The 19,491-nt window shown below is 38.4% G+C and overlaps 2 protein-coding genes across 5 annotated transcripts in view; one reads left to right on the top strand and one right to left on the bottom strand.

The window, feature by feature from the left end:
- Positions 1-6,899, bottom strand: part of il11ra (interleukin 11 receptor, alpha) — a 48,638-nt gene extending 41,739 nt beyond the window's left edge. For 2 of the 3 annotated variants that reach the window (XM_038734307.1, XM_038734308.1), the window contains exon 1: positions 6,747-6,899. The gene's annotated coding sequence lies outside the window, so the exon portion shown is untranslated. Of the gene's footprint in view, positions 1-5,656; positions 5,778-6,746 lie in introns of those variants that run through there. The other variant, XM_038734309.1, reaches the window with a different exon arrangement.
- Positions 6,900-11,745: 4,846 nt separating this feature from the next.
- si:busm1-57f23.1 (uncharacterized protein LOC368621 homolog) lies at positions 11,746-16,937 on the top strand. Of its 2 annotated transcripts, none has more exons than XM_038734713.1 (5): positions 11,746-11,893; positions 12,042-12,275; positions 15,416-15,567; positions 15,691-15,792; positions 16,096-16,937. In XM_038734713.1, the coding sequence occupies exons 2-5, from the start codon at positions 12,191-12,193 to the stop codon at positions 16,186-16,188; spliced, it is 432 nt and encodes a 143-aa protein (XP_038590641.1). In that variant the 5' UTR covers positions 11,746-11,893; positions 12,042-12,190; the 3' UTR covers positions 16,189-16,937. The 2 variants fall into 2 exon arrangements, with proteins under 2 accessions (XP_038590641.1, XP_038590642.1); XM_038734714.1 differs by having other exon boundaries at positions 11,813-11,925.
- Positions 16,938-19,491: the final 2,554 nt, after the last annotated feature.

Genomic DNA, 19,491 nt, shown 5'->3' on the forward strand with positions numbered 1-19,491 from the left:
AAAATTGTTGTTGAGTGTTTCCCGAAGCTCAAGATGATGTCCACAAATGTCTTGTTTTGTCCCCAAAACAAAGATATTCAGTTTACTGTCATAAAGGTGTACTGAAACCAGAAAATATTTACATTTAAGAAGCTGGAATCAGATTAAAACTGATCAAATATCAAAGTAGCTGGCGATTCATTTAATAGTTGACAACTTATTGATTATTTGGTTAATCATTGCAGGTCTAATATACTCTTCACAAAATCCATAGATTTGAGACAAGCATAACGATGAAACACCAAAGTGTGGGTTATTTTGTTCACCAGAGTAGTAAATGTGCACAATGGACGCATAGTTACATTTCAAGTCACAAGGTTCTCTGGCTGCCTATCTTGCAATGGAGAGAGACATGAAACTACACCAACAGCTCTGTTTATACTGAACAAAGGCAAAAAGTAAGAGCTACATTTGTTTTCTTTCCCTTTAGCTCTCAGGTCTCTTCACTGAAAATGAACCCCACTGAGAGGGCATCGATGAGCCTCTTCAAAGAACAAGATGGTGGATCTATGTGCTCAGCTGCTTTAATTCCATGTCAGCCATCAGGTTCACAAACAGAGCATTTTAATGATGGCAGTGACGGTAAATATGAACACCTGCAGGGCGGGAGTCAACAGCAAGCAGCCAAAACGCTGGTGCATTTTTTGCCACAGCAGCTTGTAAATCAATCCACAGTGTTCTTCATGCTGGTTTGGCACGTAACCACTCGAGATTTGGAGGTAGAATTTTATACCGAAGCAATCAATAGGGTGTTTTTCCAGCACAGGCTAATATTCTGCCAAGCTCTAATAATCTCCCCAGTTAGCTGTTTTCACAGTCAACACTGCGCTTGAAAGAGTAGTAACAGAATATATGGCTAACCTAATAGATGTTGCTTTCACGGGCAAGATTGCAGCAATATGTCAAAAGTGCACAGCAAATTTCATACACATCGTCATTCATTTTTGAGATACTGGAATGTTGGTCACAGTCAGACACAAACCTCACACAGACCTCACAGATGGTAAGATGGTAAAAGAAGTCAGTGAACTTCGGGTTTATCTTCCTCTGTGGCCAATAGATACAAATGTTATAGTTTTCCTGCAGTGGAAACCCGTGGAAGTCCAGAGGATCACAGCACACATTTGCAAGGAAGCACATTCTTTAACATTCATCTTTCCTGGAACTTTCTGAGCACACGGTTATTTCAGAACAACCAAGCTTCGCAGTTAATCACCCCAACAAGTGATAAGCATCCTCTGGAGCTGTCAGCATCATCCAGTCCTCTGCTGCTGGCCATTTGCAGGAGTAAAAGTGTAAGTGAGTGCTTTCGTCTTTCTTTACATTATCAATCAAGGCGTTTTAATCTTATAACATGTTTTTTTTCTTGATCTAAAGTGTGTCATTAACTTCTTAGAATACATTTTCCTGCAGGCAATCAAAGTAGCCTTAATCCAGCCACAAGATTGCTTTTCTAAAAAGAGAGGCTACGTTTTCATAAGAAACCAACCAGCCATAAGAAACCAACCCAGAAACCATTTCTGGTTAAAGAACTACTACCAGGACTACTCTTAAATGTATTGCTGTTGTAAAATGGAGTTTTATATATTATATATTATATCTAATGTCTTTAATTTAGGGCTTGTAAAATACGGCTAGGCAATAAAACAATAATGATAATTAACGCAAACTCATTTTCCTCAATAACAATATAACAAATGTTTAATTTTTCTATTAAGACATTCATTTTGTTGAGAAACTGAACTGAAAAATTATTTTACTTGCTTTTACTCATGCATATTTGTTGAAAAAAAGATTTTATCATAATTGTTTTAAATGTTCTACCTCAGACTTGTTAAGTGATCCACTGTTTGGCAAGTGCCGTGTAGTGATGCCATGTTCTAACCATAAAGAATAACTTAAAACCGCAGTTTACCATCTGGTTTCAACTCAACTCTAACTTGAAAAGAAATAATGATTTGACATTTAGCTTTATAATTATCAATATCGACTGATGTGAACTTTTTAATTGTGATAAAATGTTTGGCCATTTCCACCATCCCTATTGTAAACTAATACCAACCTTCCAGATGGTGTGAAAGGCCTACATCTTTACATCCACATATTTTATAAACTGAGATGTGTGCTAGAGATTAAATATTAATATTAAATATTCTTTTGTAATTTATTTGTAGCTTTGGCAATATGGTTGTTTTACATTCATGCCAATAAAGCTGAATAGAATTTAATTGTAAATGTAAATAGTGGGTAAAGAAGGATGTAGCCTACTACTCCTATATAGCTAAAGATACAGATGATAACCATGTTTGGGCACAATAAAGTTTGAGCTCATCCTGTTTAGGAAAGGATCCCATTACGCAAGCGCAGCTTGAAACTTCATACTCCTGCAGCTTCTTCCCTTTCAGCGGCCGTGGTGGCACGCAAACGTGAAACAACAAAAATACACCATCACCCACCCTGATAAAGTCTCCTAGGCTAATCAGTAACAAATATGATGACTTCATTTGGCCTTAAACAGTAGTGCCAAAGACAATATGTCTGCAGCCAATGGATAGGAACATTGCGGTTATAAGAGTGAATAAAGAAGTAAGGAGTTGTTTAATCATGTATCCACATTGACCTGTTTACTGTTCGGTCCAAGACTTGCAATAGAGCTCTATCAATCTCTGCAACGGTGACGTGGCTTGTTCTTTTTGTTGTCATTGTTGAATTTCATGCAATGCGCTTTAATAGTCGTATATACAATATTTATCCATTATAACGTATGATATATGTTTCAAAAATGGTGTCTGCTGGCAAAAAAAATCTAAAACAGATGCAGCAACTTTCAGATGTTTGTGATCAGCTCCCATATATCAAAGAGCGAGTACAGCGTTTCTTTGCAGTGCTGCCATTATGTATTCAACCATCATAAAGGAAGTTTTATGTAGAACAGGCAGAGCTAGCACTGACGGCAGCATTAGCTTAGATAGGAAATCCCTTATTGTCTAGCAAATATTACACTTTCATCCCACTATCACAATCCTTATTGGTCAGTTGACCTCAAAAGAAGCCACAGCTCCGAGCCACACTTAAGTGGCTTGACCTTGTGGCTTGGATCTGTATGAACTGTAGCACATGTAGACAATCAGGAGAAAAAAACTACAGTATAAACAAGCCAGGTTGGGATTAAATAACTTACAACTCTTTCTCGCAGACAAACTCCTCAAACGCACTGAACAATTGAGCAGATCTCCTGGTAAGTATGAGCAGGGATAAAGTGCATGAACAGCAGCACAGAGGAGAAGAAATACCCCACTCTAGGCCCCTCAAAGTTGGTTTAATATCAAGAGCTGGCTCTCTCTCTCTCACACACACACACACACACACACAGATGCGCACACACCAAGAACAGTATGGCCTCAGACCTGGCAAGCAACTCTCAAGTTCTTGGAGCAGCCTTCTCTCTAATTTAAAGTTGATTGCCGTGGGCCGTCTGTGTGTGACTAGTGAAATATGAGTGTGGAGAAGAGAGTTTGGAGGCTTGGACTGCGTTTAGCTCTGTGTGCTTGTGATTATACGAGTGCACACTAAGTATGTGCCAATCCATGTATATCTGCATGCATGAGTCTGTGTGAAGGTCTAAGTGGAGCCTGTGCATACTTGTGTGCGTGTGGTTTTTGGCCAGAGCAAGCGCAGGGATTGGACTGCCAGTGGGAGCTGTCTGCAGGGAATCATGCGGAGCAGAAGGCCAGCTGAATAACAGTACCTTTCTTAAACTAAAATAAGGTGTTAGGAGGAGAGTTTAACTGAGCTGTACTAAAAAATGAACTGAAGCAGACTAAGTTAGACTAAATAGTTGTAGGTCTGTATTTATCAAACTGCATAGTTCTGGGCTTTTCTCTAATTATTCCTCTCTGTGCTTCATGTGATCAATCGTGTGATAACTTCAGAGCTACTCTTAAACGTTGCTCCCACAATTAACTCTAACTAGAGGTAATTCTCCTGATGATTGTGTGTGCAAATAACTTATTTACTCAAAAGTGGGCTTGCTAAAGTCATCGTCAGTGTTATTCTCAGAACTTTGATAAGTACAAGACTCCATCTTGACTACACAAAGCCATACTAAACTAAATGATTCACATAGGTTGCCTTAAGACGTGAGCGTATACACTCGTAACTTTTATTACAAAGAAATATGTATATTTTATCTTAACCCTAACAGGCAGCAAATGTGGCAAAATGAGTAGATGTCAGCCATGGGTATTTTACTTATCTCAGAAATCTCCACACCTTGGGTTTCCTTTCCTTTTTTGGACATGTAGCGTCCAAGTCCAAAGCGCACATTTGTTCACCATCTCTAAATAATCTATTTACAGGACACAATATTTGTGAAGCAAAAATACACTACAATTTTCCTTTTATAGAGACAGTATACTTGGGAATCCATGGGTAGGCTAACTAACTTCCCTGAGGTAAAAACCAAGGTGCCAAGTGTCTCTCATTTTTCTTACTGTGTGTACATTTAGTTTCACAGTGGTAAAGTTATCAAGACAGTGGAACAGCGGATGTTCTGCTAGACAGTTTCAAAGCCAGCTTTCTTTAATGTAACATGAATTTGAAAAATAAGGAACACATTCCTGATCCAGCCACTCAGTCTGTGAAGTGAAATCTGTTAACAGTAAACACTGTTGTAATTGACAGAGATACTGCAGGGAGTGGCCAGGTGTTGTGGCTCTTCTCTCAACAGAGCCTATAGTGACTCTGGCTAAAACGAAACAACAATCTCAGCCAGTCTCTCACTGCATAGACTCAGTTGATGAAGTTAAAATAGCAGGATGGATTTTAAAGCAAAGAAATAAACAGTGATCAAACTGGGAAACACTGAAAACCTGGGCCACAATAACACCAAGCAAGACTGGCTGAAGTATGTCTTTCTGTTTAACTGTCACAGGGGAGTGGGGAGGAAAACTGCCTCCAATTGGTCAACAGACAGCCAACATACTACAGTCTGCGAGTGTGAACTCTTACCTTCCATTTCTCAACTAACCAACAGAGACAAGCCATTTGTCTACAAACAGATATAAAAAGGTCATTACAGTCCATTCTGATTGGGCCAATCCCAATCAAACTGCGAAATGTGATGGGGGCAAATTGAACAAACCGATAACACCCTGAGCAACGTCTGACCTTACATAACAGATTTAAATCCAGTTCCACAGCGACTCAAAACTGAAATGCAGGCTATAAGACATGAATGAAAATCTCCTTCAGTGCTCTTAACAACATGTGCTCTATCTGTCATCATCACATCATTTCATCTGCTCACTGAATCGTCTCTTTGAAGCATCGCAGACCGGCCTGGTTGATAAACAAGAGCATAAACTGACGTCACATCACAGGATTCGTGGGTAGGGCTCAAATTCTGTCACCAATACACAATGTGAAATGTTACAGAGTGACGCAAGAACACAGATCCATTTTTAAATCTTCCTCCTAAACAACTTAACCTTGACTTTCTTAGCGGCTTTAAGCTATAGAAGAGTGGTATTCCCCTTCACAGCATGAACTTTGACCCACTTTTCAAAATTGGGAGAAATTTGAGAAAGAGGTACTTTTGTCTCCTTCCACCACCTACCTTTCTTCTCCTACTCCTGAGACGCCCCCAGGCTTTGCCTTTCTGCTCCGTCTGTTTGCATTCCTGTTAAGCTCTATTTAAAGGCTTGATCACTCCACTGGCTGGAGGAATGCACATCTGTAGTGAGACCCCCTCCCACTGTCCCTGTCTTTTTCTGTCTCTCCCTCTCTCTCCATCTGTATGTGTGTAGAGTTATTTGTTTCTAATTGCGGACTTGGTGCATTAACCTTTACTGGTGCCTGAACTATAATAATTGTGCATATAAATATACAAAAGGAAAGAGCAGGATGAAGACTAATGGTGTTTATCACACAAACAAGTGCTTTTGGATGACTCACGATTTCAGTGGCAGGCTTCATCTAAGTGTGTTTCTGTGCACGTGTTTGAGAATTTGAAGCAAAACAAGTAAATGACTACCAAAGCAACAGCAGTGCTTTTATATGTGGAGCTCTAACGTTTCCTTACTTTCCCGATCAAATACAGTGTTGCATGCACACAAAAATAGGCAGGCTATGAGTCTATCGAATTGAGGATTTTTGAGTAAATTAACTCTAATAATGTAATAAATTTTAAATGAAGCCACATTTCCTCAATAATATCTGATAATTAGCTTGAGTGCTGCTACTTTCTTCCTACAATTTTCACAAACAAAAGGGCCTAAATTAAAATGTTACCCAAAATGCAGCTGCAGCAACATGTTTTATCCGTGTTTTCAGTGACAAAACATTCTATGTTCAGTTTATCTTATAATTATAAGATATAAAATTTGAAGAAATGATATATGAATATTGCCATTCATTTATGTGACATTGGTGGAGGCATATTATTGGTCATATAATTAAAAGACATGTTATATAACAATTGTTCAGGGAGCTACACAAGCTAAAGAGGGGCCAACGTACATGCTAGGAGCATGACACACCGCCGCTGTGAATAACACTGGAGTACATTTCCCCTCTTCCCTCCTGTCCCGTCACCGCGTAGTAAGGCGGACAAACTTTTCTCCCCCCCCCCAACCCACCACGCAGTCCGCTTCCCAGCCGCTAATTCCCTCCTCCCCGGTTTGAACAGTTTAAATCACCAAACGTACCTTGGAAAATGTCCCCGAGTCAAACAGGCATTATTATGTTGTCGCCTTCCATGGTCGGGGGTTCGTCTAGCTGTTCTTTGGCTCCCCGGAGAGACTGGAAACAGACTAGCGGGCCAGGAGAGCAACAAAGTCGGATAACGAGGAGGGGAGGAAGGAGGAGGCCAGAAATGTCGGCCACCGCCTCGTTGGAGGAGCCGGCTGTCAATCACCCGGCTGAGTGGGCGGGTCCTAACAATGAAGGGATTATGGAGGCTGAGCTATCAGCACTGATCCCAGGTCTGAGGTCCAAGGAATGTGACATGGAAAAACCATGGGAAAAACAGATGCAGGTGTCCTGCAGCAGGATTATGATGGTTTTGACATTTGCATTACTTTTCATGTGTAAAAATGCATACATTAATGCAGTTTTAGTACATGGTGAAACAGATGAATCAGAATCTGGTTTATTGCCAGGTACATTTTCACATACGAGGAATATGCCTTTGTATGAATTGGTGCTTACAATATACATAAAACATAATAGTAATGTAAATATTTAATAAGTAAGGAGATCAAAATGTACAAGTATACAAAAAAAATATAAAAAATACTATAATACTATAATACATGTGTATGTGCAAAAGTTGGCAACATGAGCATAAATGTGCTATATTACCAAACTATTTATGATACTTGAAACTGTACCCACCTTGGATTCTTGACTATTACTTTTAATTTGTATTTCTTGATTATTATTTGGATCAAGCTCATTTTCAACTATGTGCAACATTTTGTTTTCATGATGACTCTTTTTTTCAGTTTAAGGAGAGGGTAGGGAAAAAATCTGGCAGGCCAAATAGTAAATGCCAAGATAAATACATTGAGTAACATGAATTTTATTTTGCATGAATATGTACTGCTGACTGAAGACAAACAAGTCAGACACTTGACATGAGGGACATTTTGTGTAAACTCTCCCACTAATTGTATACCTACTGTATGTGTACAAAGGCCCTGAAGATTCCAGATATAGTCAACAAATACTGTTTTCCTAGACCAGCTCATTAAATAAAACAGATCACAATTGCCTGTCAATTAAATGACCATTTTCATAACAACAAGTTGCATCAGTCGGTACATGGAGCCAGTAATACAAATCATTGAATAATATATATTTGCTCAGTAAAACCCTAAACCCCTTCCCATGAGGACATGGATGGAAGCTTTTCCAGGTTTAACACAGTGATTCAGCTAAATTGTGAATCCTACTTCATGAGACAGGGCCCTGATTTATTTATTTATTTATTTATTATTTATGTAGCTTACCTGTTATGTGATGAGTACAGAAACACATTAAATCCATTAATGGCTCCTGGTGCTCTATGCAGCAGCACCAATAAATTGGATGACAGTAACATCTCATTATCCAAAGCAGTGACCTTTAATCCTCCCTGGTGAATGTAAATGGAGAAGGAAAAACACGTGTGTCAACATTACACAGTCTGATACAACACTACAGGCTCAAAACTACCTTAAGACAGAATCAACACCTCTCTGATACGTTGTCAACAGAAACTGAAGGGTTTTGATTTATTGCAGAGTCATATTGGATTGCTTCAATGGTGCAGGTGTGTCTAATAAACTGGTATCTGTGTCTATACTGTATGTCTTCTGTGATGACACATTTCATACAGATTTTACTGTTGATTATAATGATAAATAATGTAAATAATATACTGCTAAACTATATACAGTACATTTAACAACATATATGACTCTAAAAGATTAGTAACCTTAAAAACCTAGTTACAGTAGTGCACAGTGGTAAAAACCATATGCTCTGTTTTAGGCTGTTCATTTGACCTTTGACCCTGGACAAGAACAAATTGGATGACTGTGGCGGATGGTGTCCAGTCCGCTCATCAGGCCTACACTGACATTCATTATTCCACTGAAAAAGGGGATTTCCAATCTGAACAATTTGAGCCACCCCCTTAATGACCCTGACTTGACAGTTGCAGCTTGGAAGAGTTACAGTATCTCATTAGGAACAGTAGAACATTGACCGCCAACCAGGCCTAAAAGAAAATTGTCCTGTCATGTTGTTTTTTTTCAGTGTGTATTTGTATTGTAGATTCACTTAAAAAGCATGGCTATTTGCCCTTTTGGGATAGAATACCTGTGCAATTTAATGTAACTGAGCATAGCATTTAGTATATCACCCCGAAATAAGCACAATGTTTTCACACCCTAAAATGTTAAATTGTTTTGTTTAGGCCGTGTCAGAGTCATGTTAATTCAAATCCTCTGTAAATTTTGTGTTGTTGGACTGGACTGCATCTGCTCTTTTTTTTTATGACCGCTTGTCCATCTGCATGGTTCTTTTCTTTCAGTCTGTCTTTTTGTCTGACACTGAGTTTATCTGCCTGTCCATCTGCCTTACTGTTTAAGCCGACGTACCTGTCAGTCTGCTCCCATCTGCCACTCCTTTGTCTCACCTTTCTTCTATCTATGCTTCCTCTGCCAGAGCTGTCTGGGGTTTTGGATATATAATTTAGGTATCTCTGTTTATGTTGCTTTCACTTCAAACTTCTACTTCACTTATCTTCCACTTTTGTTATCAGAGCATGCTTGATTCTCTTCATATTAGTGATCATGGTTGTTTCTATCATGCATATTGTTAAACTTTAAACAATCATATTCTACTTCAACAAGTACTACTGTTACATTAACATTTTGTGATGCTTGACAACGTACTGTATGTTGGTCATGTTTCATTAGCTGACTAGTTCATACAGTCCCTTTGCTTAAGATCTAGCATTTTGACATTTCTCAAAGTAAATCACCAGTCAGGAGAAACTTTTTAAAGGACACAGTGACAGTTGAGGAGAATGAACTATTGAGGAGAATGAACTGCTCATAATGTATACTAATTATCTTCAAGCATCTCTTTTACCAACTGTTCCTGCATTCCCTGGCTACAAAATTGCAGCAATTTAGCCTTGTCAACCACCTGTTGCATTGTGCAATACGGTGTTGCTGCCCACTGCTGGGTGTTCTGACTCATTACATGCTGAAGTCCAGGTGGTTGTTTTGGGCATTCTCTATGTGCCCCTCCCCACATCCACAGCGTCTTTGTGGGCCCTCCTCATATGAGGGCCATGTATATTCAGTCCCTTTGTGGGCGTGAGTACTTCATAAAGCCTGTATAAAATGGCAGTGTTTATTGATATCCATAAGGTTGGTATGTGCACACTATTATAAAGGCGTCCCTTTGTGTTGAAAAGCAGTTGGGTTTGGATTAGGGGCGTGATGATACACTTGGGTCACGATATGTGACGATGTACAAGAACAAGACGAGAAGAGATTTTAAAATATTTTGAAGAAATAAGAAATGCTAAAGAAATAAGCACTTTAATGTCCTGCATTCTGGAGATGTTTTCTGCTCCAAACTACAGTGGAAATGTCTTTATTTATATAAAGGGAAACAAAAAAGATCTGCTGGCAGGTGACAATTCATAAAAATAAAAATACAACAGAATATAATGCAGTAATCAGCTGCTTGTTTTTTTTTTTTAGCTGTTTCTTCTTAAATTGCATTGCATGTTATTGTGCAAATTACCCTTTCTCAAAGCATTTTCATTAGTTTCATTAGTCAACATTTCTTGGTGAAAGCTATTTTTTAGAAGATTTTTTTCTTACAAAAAGAGATGGGGACAAAATCAGCCATTTCAAAATGTGGTGGGGACATGTCCCAAGTGTAAATGACACCTCTGCATTAATATGCTACTGTTTTTTATACTGTATTTAGTGAATCATATGACTGTGAAGGAGCTGCTCACACTAACAAATCCACACAGGGTTTTCACCCAACTTGGCTGCTCCAAAGAGCTTTCAGCCTCTTTTACCGCATTGTCTTGGTTTAGTTGAATCTCACCGCTCTCATCAACTGCGTTTCCAGCACCAGCAGGAGTTGGCCCAGCTCCAAACAGCAGATAGACAAAGTTAGGGACTAGCTGGTGAAGACAGCGGAACATCAAGATAAAATGCCAAATATATTTTTCTTTCTTTTTTTATATGTAGGCCTATTGGTTTTATGCCTGTTTATTGAAAAAGTACAGTAGAAGTGATAGGAACCATGCTAACCCTATATCCTTTTCTCAGTGGTGGAGACCAAAACAGAGCTAAAAGGAGAATATTGGACTTACATCCATGGTTTGAAACACCTCTCCAAATGAATGCTTATAATGCTGTGTGTAAATTTTGTGTTAATTGCTGTGTGATGATTTGTGTAAATAGGCGAACTGTTTGCCAACACATAGCGTGTCTGTCACCTTGTTGTGTGGAGGTCTTCTGCCCCCTAGTGGCCCAAACAATGTTTTTTTTGGCAGGGAATTGACCAGTGTTTTCTGTGTTAAAATTACGGAGTATACCTACAATTACTTACTCACAATTAGTAAGTAGTAATTTATTAGAATCAGGAGAACCATGCATTAGTGATCATTGCTGTTCACTTTATTTAGAGTGAGAGGCATCCTAAAATATTCCCCTTCCTCAGTCAGCCACATCTTTCCCACCACGAGAATAACCCAGTTCATTCCATCCATTTAGTTTCACTTGCTGACATTTGTGCATTTATTCAGTGCTATCAGATTAGTTTAAATCCTTTACCACATGATAACAACTGTAACTAGAACTGATGTGTAATGTGGTTCTGCTGTGTGCTTTAGTTTGCACATGGTGACACTCTGCCTGCAGGCAGTTTATGTCAATTCACTCATGTCAAGAAACTGACAAAATGTCATGCGCACATTAATGTAGATACATCACATTAGCAGGCTACACACCCAAATAACACACATGAATGCAAAGAGCACACACACACACACACACACACACACACAATGGAACACATGTGACACTCCTCGACACCAACCCTCCCACCTACCTAGTCTAATACTCTGTGACACACACACCAAAGCCGCTGATGGTTGTTAAATCCCTACACAGGGTCATTGCCAGGAAGTGGGTGGGTGTGGTTTTCACTGGCCTGCTAAACATACCAGAGCTTAAATGCTGAACAGCCACTGCCTTTTACTAACGACAGCCTCCCTTTCCCTCACACACATTATTTCTCTCAGTCTGACTGTTGCGCCTGCACTCACAAGGTGAAGTCCTCTTTATTTTCAGTATCAGAAAGGTGAAGAGTTGTAATGTTGTCTCTCTCTCTGTTTTTTGCACTTTCTGGCTTCATTGCAGTGGTTTAAGTTGACTTTTTATTCACTATCTTCAATGTCTCTTTCTCGGTGGACCCAGACACCATCAGTTTGCTGCAAACACAGGTAGGACGTCTGCGAGTTGCTTGACAAGTGTCCAGATCATCTGAAGCTTTTTGTGGAGGTCCTTCTTCCAGCATTCCCCCCCTTGTGAACAGCACAACACAGTCTGGTGATTAATAAGTGAAGATGTCGCTCCCGTTGTCAGTGCTGATATGTTTGTCAGTTGTCCAGCTATGTGTGGGAGAGCCCGTGGAGGAAGTCATCACATCAAGTAAGTACTGGTATGGATGAGAAATTGGAGAATAGACGTGGGGGTAACAGAGAAGCAAGCGAGATAAAAGAATAAATTGACCTTCTTTCTGAATAATTTCTTTGGGAGAACAGACCTTGTAGCTTGATGTCACTTTCAAAAAGTGATAACAAAATTGTTAACTGAGTCTTTACATGAAACAGCATCAAGAAATGGACTGTGGCTAATTTAATGGACAGCCACTAATACCATAATAGTATTTATTGATTTTTACGAAAACAAATTTGAACATAGAAAGGGATCGTTCAAGCTCCACAACTACTAGTTTCCACTACTTATAATACTGTCTTTCATGTAACCACAGAGATAAAATGCACCTTGAAATTACAGGACCTTCTAATTGTACATAACTCATATCCTACTGGTATAATCTTAGACAATTGTGTGCGCATTTTAAATCTGCTGTTGGGACAGTCCTCACTGAAGCAATGTAAAATAGTTCTTTTCTGATTTAGCTTCTGAATTCTGATGAGTCCCCCAAAAAGGTGTGTGTGGGGATAAATAAAAAATAGAAATTAAGCCTGGTCAAACCAAGTGAAGACGGAATTCCACAAAAAGTATCATTGAGATTCTAATATTTAACATATAATGTAATGCATGTGGGGATTATGTGGACAGTTAGAGAAGAGTAAATAAATAATGATACAGCAGAGAATAACTCTTTTATATATACGGAAATAGAAACAATATTAAAAAGGCATGTTATACAGTAACTATGCAACAATGACAGCAGCATAGGCGTCTATGTCAGAATCATAACTGAGTGTAGAAACCAAACCAAACATTTGTTGCTCTGCCTATTTAACTTTGTTGCGTTCATGCGTTGCCATTTTCAATAAAAAATATGAAGCAAACAAAACATGTGTTTGTATATATCCTCTACCCAGAGGAACCATAAAATAAAAGACAGAAATAAATTGCACACATAAAAGCTCTTTAAATCAAAGAAAAGAAAAATATCTATATATTATATCACAATATAATATAACAACAACAAAACAACTCAAGGTAATGACATATAAGTCAGTTAGTTTGTTTCCATCAGCTGAAATACTCCCATCTGATCACTGTGAATGCAACCAAACATGAAAAGCACACATACCTGTAATACTGAACAACATGCAGTAGCAATTGCTGATTACACTTATTACCTTAGCTCTTAAAAATGTCAAATTCAGCAATACAGTGATTTAACCCTCAAACTAATTAAAACAAAAACAACAAATAATACATTACTGATCATTGCTGTTAACCATCACTCTGTTTAGAGTGAGAGGCATCCTAAAGAAAATCACCCTTCCTGTCTGTCAGCCACATCTTTATAAATGAAGGCCCACACCACGAGAACACCAGTTCACTAATTCCTCTCAATTCCACTTGCTGATGTTTATGCATTTATTCACTGCTATCAGAATAGTTTAAATCCTTTATCACACGACAACAACTGCTCTGCACATGATGTTGATGTATCTAGAACTGGTGTGTAATGTGTTTCTGCTGTGTGCTATATTTTGCACAGTGACACTCCGCCTGCCAACAGGTGTAACCAGCTGAGTTTGAGTCAGAGCTCCACAATAGTGCCTTGTTGACTTGTGTAAAGAAACTGACAAAATGTCATGCGCACATTAGCGAGCTGCACACCCACATAACGCACAGACAGTGACTCTCTAATCCTGTCTGGTTGGGTACAATGACTCAGAAAGTTTGGCATAGCCAGCAGTCAGAGGAAGTCGTCACTGGTCCGATGCTACTTCATTGATTTGGGTGTGTTTGGGAATGAAAAATTATCCATCAGGGCCACTCAGTACCTATTCACCATATTTGTTCATCATCACACATCAGTGGATGAATGAAATAGTTTTACTGAGCAGAGAAACAGAGTCAGTACTCAACAATGTCAATGCTAAAATGTTTACCATATTTGTTTAGCATGTTACTATGCTGACATTTGCTAATTAGCACAGAATTGCATTCAGAGGTTGATAGCATCACAAGACAGATGGTAGAGGAATCACAGAAATTATAACAATACATCCTGATGGGGCCCTGCATATCTGTACCAAATTCAATGGTTTTCCATTGAATAGCTGTTGAGACATTTAACACAAAACTTAAAAGGTCAACCTCCTGGTAGTGCTAGAGGAAAAGTCATGGGATCACTAAAGTTGGTAGGGTACATTGTCTGAGAATGAAGAGTATCTGTACAGTTTTTTTGTGCTAATCCATGTAGAAAACTAATGGAGATATTTCACCTGGTAAGTGAAAACTAGCCAGCATTTGAAAAGTCTGGTGATCACCAATTTTTTACGATTCATTCTCTAGGCACCATGAATAACTGTATGAAATTCGACGGCAATCTGATCAATTGTCAAGAAATTTCAATAAAATAAAAAAAAGACATAGAAAAGTCAAGGGATCAGTAAAGCCAGTAGAATCATCCTCTACACACCGTGCAGTTTAGGTCAATCCATCCAATAGTTGTTGAGATATTTCAATTTGGATCAAAGTGGTGGACTGACAGACTCACCAACAATGCCATCCCTGGAGTTACCCCACTATTGGTGTGGATAAAAACTGCATCAAGCAAAACCAGAATAATTTTTGATTGACTGGGCCGCCCAAAGTACAAGACTATTGCAATGGTTTTCTTTAAATTCTGTATCCCTTTCCATGAGAAATCCTGCTTTAAATCCTTGGCCTGATAACTGAGACTTGGTCTGGCAGAGTAGTGAAGTGGGTTTGGCAGTGTAAAACAAGCGTTTGTGTAAAACTGGCTGAATCCAGGGTTTGGTGGTCTTACAGTTTCCAAGTCCTTGACTGATGTTCTGGACTGACACAGTAAATTTTCAGGATGAAGGAGCATAAAAACCCCAAAGGGAACACACACAACCAAAACATTTAACAGCAGACTGATTGTGTGTGCCTGTGAGTACATTCTGTAAGTATGGGTGCGCTTTTTATTGCACAGGGTCAATAATGTACCTCTTCATGTGTACGAATGGGTGTGTTTCACTGTATTATGTTAATCTTTGTCGTCACACCAATAGCCATCATGTAATTATGTGAAATTTATCTTGTGTATGTGTTTCATTTTCTCATAGAAAAAGTGCCTCTCCTGGGTGGCTGGTCTGAGAGGAGTCCGGAGGCAGCCGATGTTAAGATGGCAGCCAAGCATGCTGTGAAGATGTTCAACACAAACTCCAAAAGCAAGAAGATGTTCAAACTGGTCTCCATCAAAGCTGCTGAGAGTCAGGTTAGATTCATCTTTCAGAAACAAAAGGAATGCACATGCAAAACACTGTGTCACCACAACGTAATCTTATTGCAGTGTCACAACATCCAATAGTTCTGTCCTCTTGTCCGCTCATCTTATTAGGTGACACGTATGATCAACTTTAAGATTGATGCAGTCCTGGGAAAAACCAAATGTCTCAAGACTGAAAACCATGCCTTGGACAGCTGCAGTTTTGAGAAAAAGGTAAATCCGTTGTGTGTGTGCGTTTGTATGTGTTTATAAAGTTATATTCAAATCAGCAATAATTCCTTTGACACACCCATCCTCAGCTTCTTAAATTTCCCCCACAGAGGATTAATAAAGTTATATCTTATCTTATCTTATCTTAGCTCCGTGTGTTGCTCTCAACATTTACGTTCATGCTTTTCTGTTTTATATTCTTTCACAATACCAAAGCTGAAAATTGCCAACTGCTTTTCCCATTAAGTTAGACTTAGGAGCTGTCCTAATTGCTATGTAATACCTGTTGTTGTTTCCCCTCCGCAGAAAGTGAAGTGCTACTTTGAGGTGACTCTCAACCCCATCAACAACAAACATGAGCTGCAGGGTCACAGGTGCAGGAAGCTTCCTTCTTTGTAGTTGAGCTTTATAGCTTTGACTACCTTGTTACATTTTGATACAATCTTTTTCTTTCTGAATAAATGTTTTGCAGCTGCTTTTTAAGCGGTGGATGTGTGGAATGATAGACGATATGACAGACTTATAACAACGACACATTGTGGTTTCAACAAAATTAGTTTGGAAAAAATGGCCAACAGCAGATGTTGATTTTTGTTGATGTTGTGAAAATGTTGTAAAATTATTTTTATTTTTATTTTGTATACTGACACTTGATAATATGGCTTAATAATTTGAATCCGATAAAAAAGACATGCTCATTTGGATATTAATACTTACTGAATTGGTGGTATTTCTATATAATTGAATCAATAATATGATTGCATACAATTGCCACTCATGAAGTTTTGGAGATACAGTATCTTGTGAAAGCAGATTTGTATTAATTTGTTTCTTTCAAATGTCTGAAAAGAATGATAAGAGATTAGTCATAAAAAATAACCCAGCCCATGTTCGTCCTGCATTGTGACTTCAGAGCATTAATCTGTTCTCAAAATTCAAGCCTTTAAATCCTCCATAATATCTGAAAGGTTTCCATGGCATGCATGATATGAGTTTGAATGTCTCCTTTATGAACCTTTTTCTCCAACTCTCTCCAGAAATGCCTTCCTTTCAAGTAGAAAGGCCTTAAAAATAAATTTCAATGCAAAAATAAATTTCAATGCATTTCAATGAATGTAAGACAATGGATTAAATGGTGTATTTACTGATTTTTTTTATACTCATTGCATTGATCCTGATATCAGTATTAGACATGTCATTCCTATGGGGGAAATAGTGTATGCTCTGAAAGCTGATGTGAAGGCATTCCAAGAGAAAAAAATAAAATAAAATAATATGCAGACGAAAAGTTCTTGTTTATTTGTGCATATATTTACCATGGTGCCCATGTATTGTATTACTCCAAACATCAACCATATTCTGGTGGAAGTTAATTTAATTTAAAACATTTACTTTATTTTGTGGAAACACTAATTTAAAGAATATTATTTGTAGCTAACAACTAGCTAAGTCAATTCATAAGTCACAATACGTGGGCAGCAAGGTAAATTGATGCACAAATTCACACGTAGAACATACTGGTTGGCACAGATATCAGTACGATGTGAGCAGGTGAGGACACATTATTGGCATTTTTCCCTGAATAAATCAAGCATACCTTTATTTGCCTCCAGAATACCTGAGGTTATGTCTAAATGGTAAGGCTCTTAAAATGTAACTAAATTTTAAGCTAAATTTTAACTAAAAAATTTAACCTACCTAAAATTCGACGACTCAGTTACCAAACATGACAGCCCATTGTGCAATGAGATGTGTTGTGAACACCTGTGGTGAGAAAGATCAGTTAGCTTCCTCATGTGGTCACACCTGCAAGAGACACAAAGTGAACAACAAGCAGTACAAATGAACGTACCACCATGACTACTTGGTAAGTTCAAGTTCAATTTTTATGCATTTATTTAATGCCCTTGTGTATATTATTTTTACTTTTATTATGTGGTTATTGTGTGGGTTGTTTGCCGTCTAATTTCACGACTCAAGTCAGAAGCATGTGTGCTGAAAAGCACTGTTTGCTGTAAGCATATTTTTGAGAGGTGTGGTGTTGTTAGTGCCTGGCAGTTAGAATCATTTAAACGTGCCCATGGGCTCATAAAGCCATAAATGGCCTTTTAGGAGGCTTTCCCAAAATAAGTAAAAATGAGTTGAAGTCATTGTTTTCTTTGAGTACACAGCTCTGGATGCTTGAAGCAATCTGCAGTTTGTCAAAGATGTTATCACTTTTTATTTACTTTCTCTTAACATTTTAACATTTAAAGGGGAACAGCTGAAAGGACCAACAGCAGGGCCAGTACAGCAGACTAAAGGAAGGTTCATCTTCCTCACGTCAAAGATTGTTTGGAGAAGCTTGGAAAGGTTTTTGCTAGCCAGCAGTGACTGTAAAAGTTGCAGTTTTCCTTTTATACAGCCAGAAAGGGAGAAACAGTCTTGCTGTAAAGACAATATATTGACCCCTAAACAAAAGGATAAGCGTGTGTACGTGTATATGCATTGGATCATTTGATGGACAAGCTGCTCTTCTTTACTGAAGTCATTTGACTGAGATGTTGATCAGTTACAAAAGACCTAATCCACTGTGGTCACAAACAAAATATAAACAGTACATAATGCGCTCATCTACACACAAAGGTTTAAATTGAAACTGTAGCTTCTCCTGCCTGATGGGAACTAACCAAAAGTTGGAGGTTGTATTAATATTTTCCGTGTATAGATTTAAAAAAAGAAAGAATGAAAAGTTTCTCAAGGTTCCAAATGACCTACAATAATACTTTTTATTACCTTGATTGTAGGAATTGTTCACTGAGCAGAGAAGATTATTTTCTATATTTCAAACAATAAAAATAACCCCCTTCCTCAGTTTTAAAGCTCAATAGATAAAGATAAATTTTATTTGGTTATTTAGCACTTCGGTAAAAGTGAAAACTGTAAAAAACTTAATGACCAAGCATGGAGACTGAATTTTCTTTTGAGATGGGTATCACCCAGCCAACATCTGTGGATCTCTGCCAGAAGTTCAAAAGTTAAAGCCACACCATGCCACATGCTCTTTCCATTTCTGAGCATACTAGTTTGGGTTCCTTGGTCATCACATTGAAACTCTATCCTTCAATAAAACAACCAGTTACCATTAATTCCCATTTGGTCATTCATCATATCAGAGGAAAATTATACTGTGTGCTGGGTAATGTGAGGCTGTCTGGTGGGCTGGCAAGCGTTTAAAAGGTCTTTGCCACTAAACAGCCCAGGCAGAAATGCTCCCTCTACACCACACCATGATTTAACTATTAGGATGACAGTGTTTCCTACTTGTAAGCAGTCTCCTGTTTTACACACACATACACAGAGTTGGAAAAATCTCCTTGTTCCACTCTGTCTGACCGATCATACATATTGTGTATCAGCTTGTTTTTTATGGCTGCTCCATTTGAACAACTATAAATAATCTGTTTTGTGGATAATTTTAGACACATTTCCCCAACACTCCGCCTGATATCTTTGGTATCTTTGGAACAAAGTTGGGCTGCCGAAAGTGAGTTTGTAATGAATGAATGGAGCAGCAGCCTCTCAGTGAGGCTCTGGTAGTAGATGTTTGGGTCAACAGCTATTTCAGGGACGAAACGGGTAAGGTAAAATAACCTTTACCGGTCTCCTTGGAGAATATCAGAGGCAAACAAATTCATAAGGGAGCAGGCAAGCAGGCAAAAA

Source organism: Micropterus salmoides, unplaced genomic scaffold, assembly GCF_014851395.1.
Source record: "Micropterus salmoides isolate LMB-PRFRI ecotype aquatic unplaced genomic scaffold, ASM1485139v1 Ms_hic_scaffold_20, whole genome shotgun sequence".
NCBI classification, from domain to species: Eukaryota; Metazoa; Chordata; class Actinopteri; order Centrarchiformes; family Centrarchidae; genus Micropterus; species Micropterus salmoides.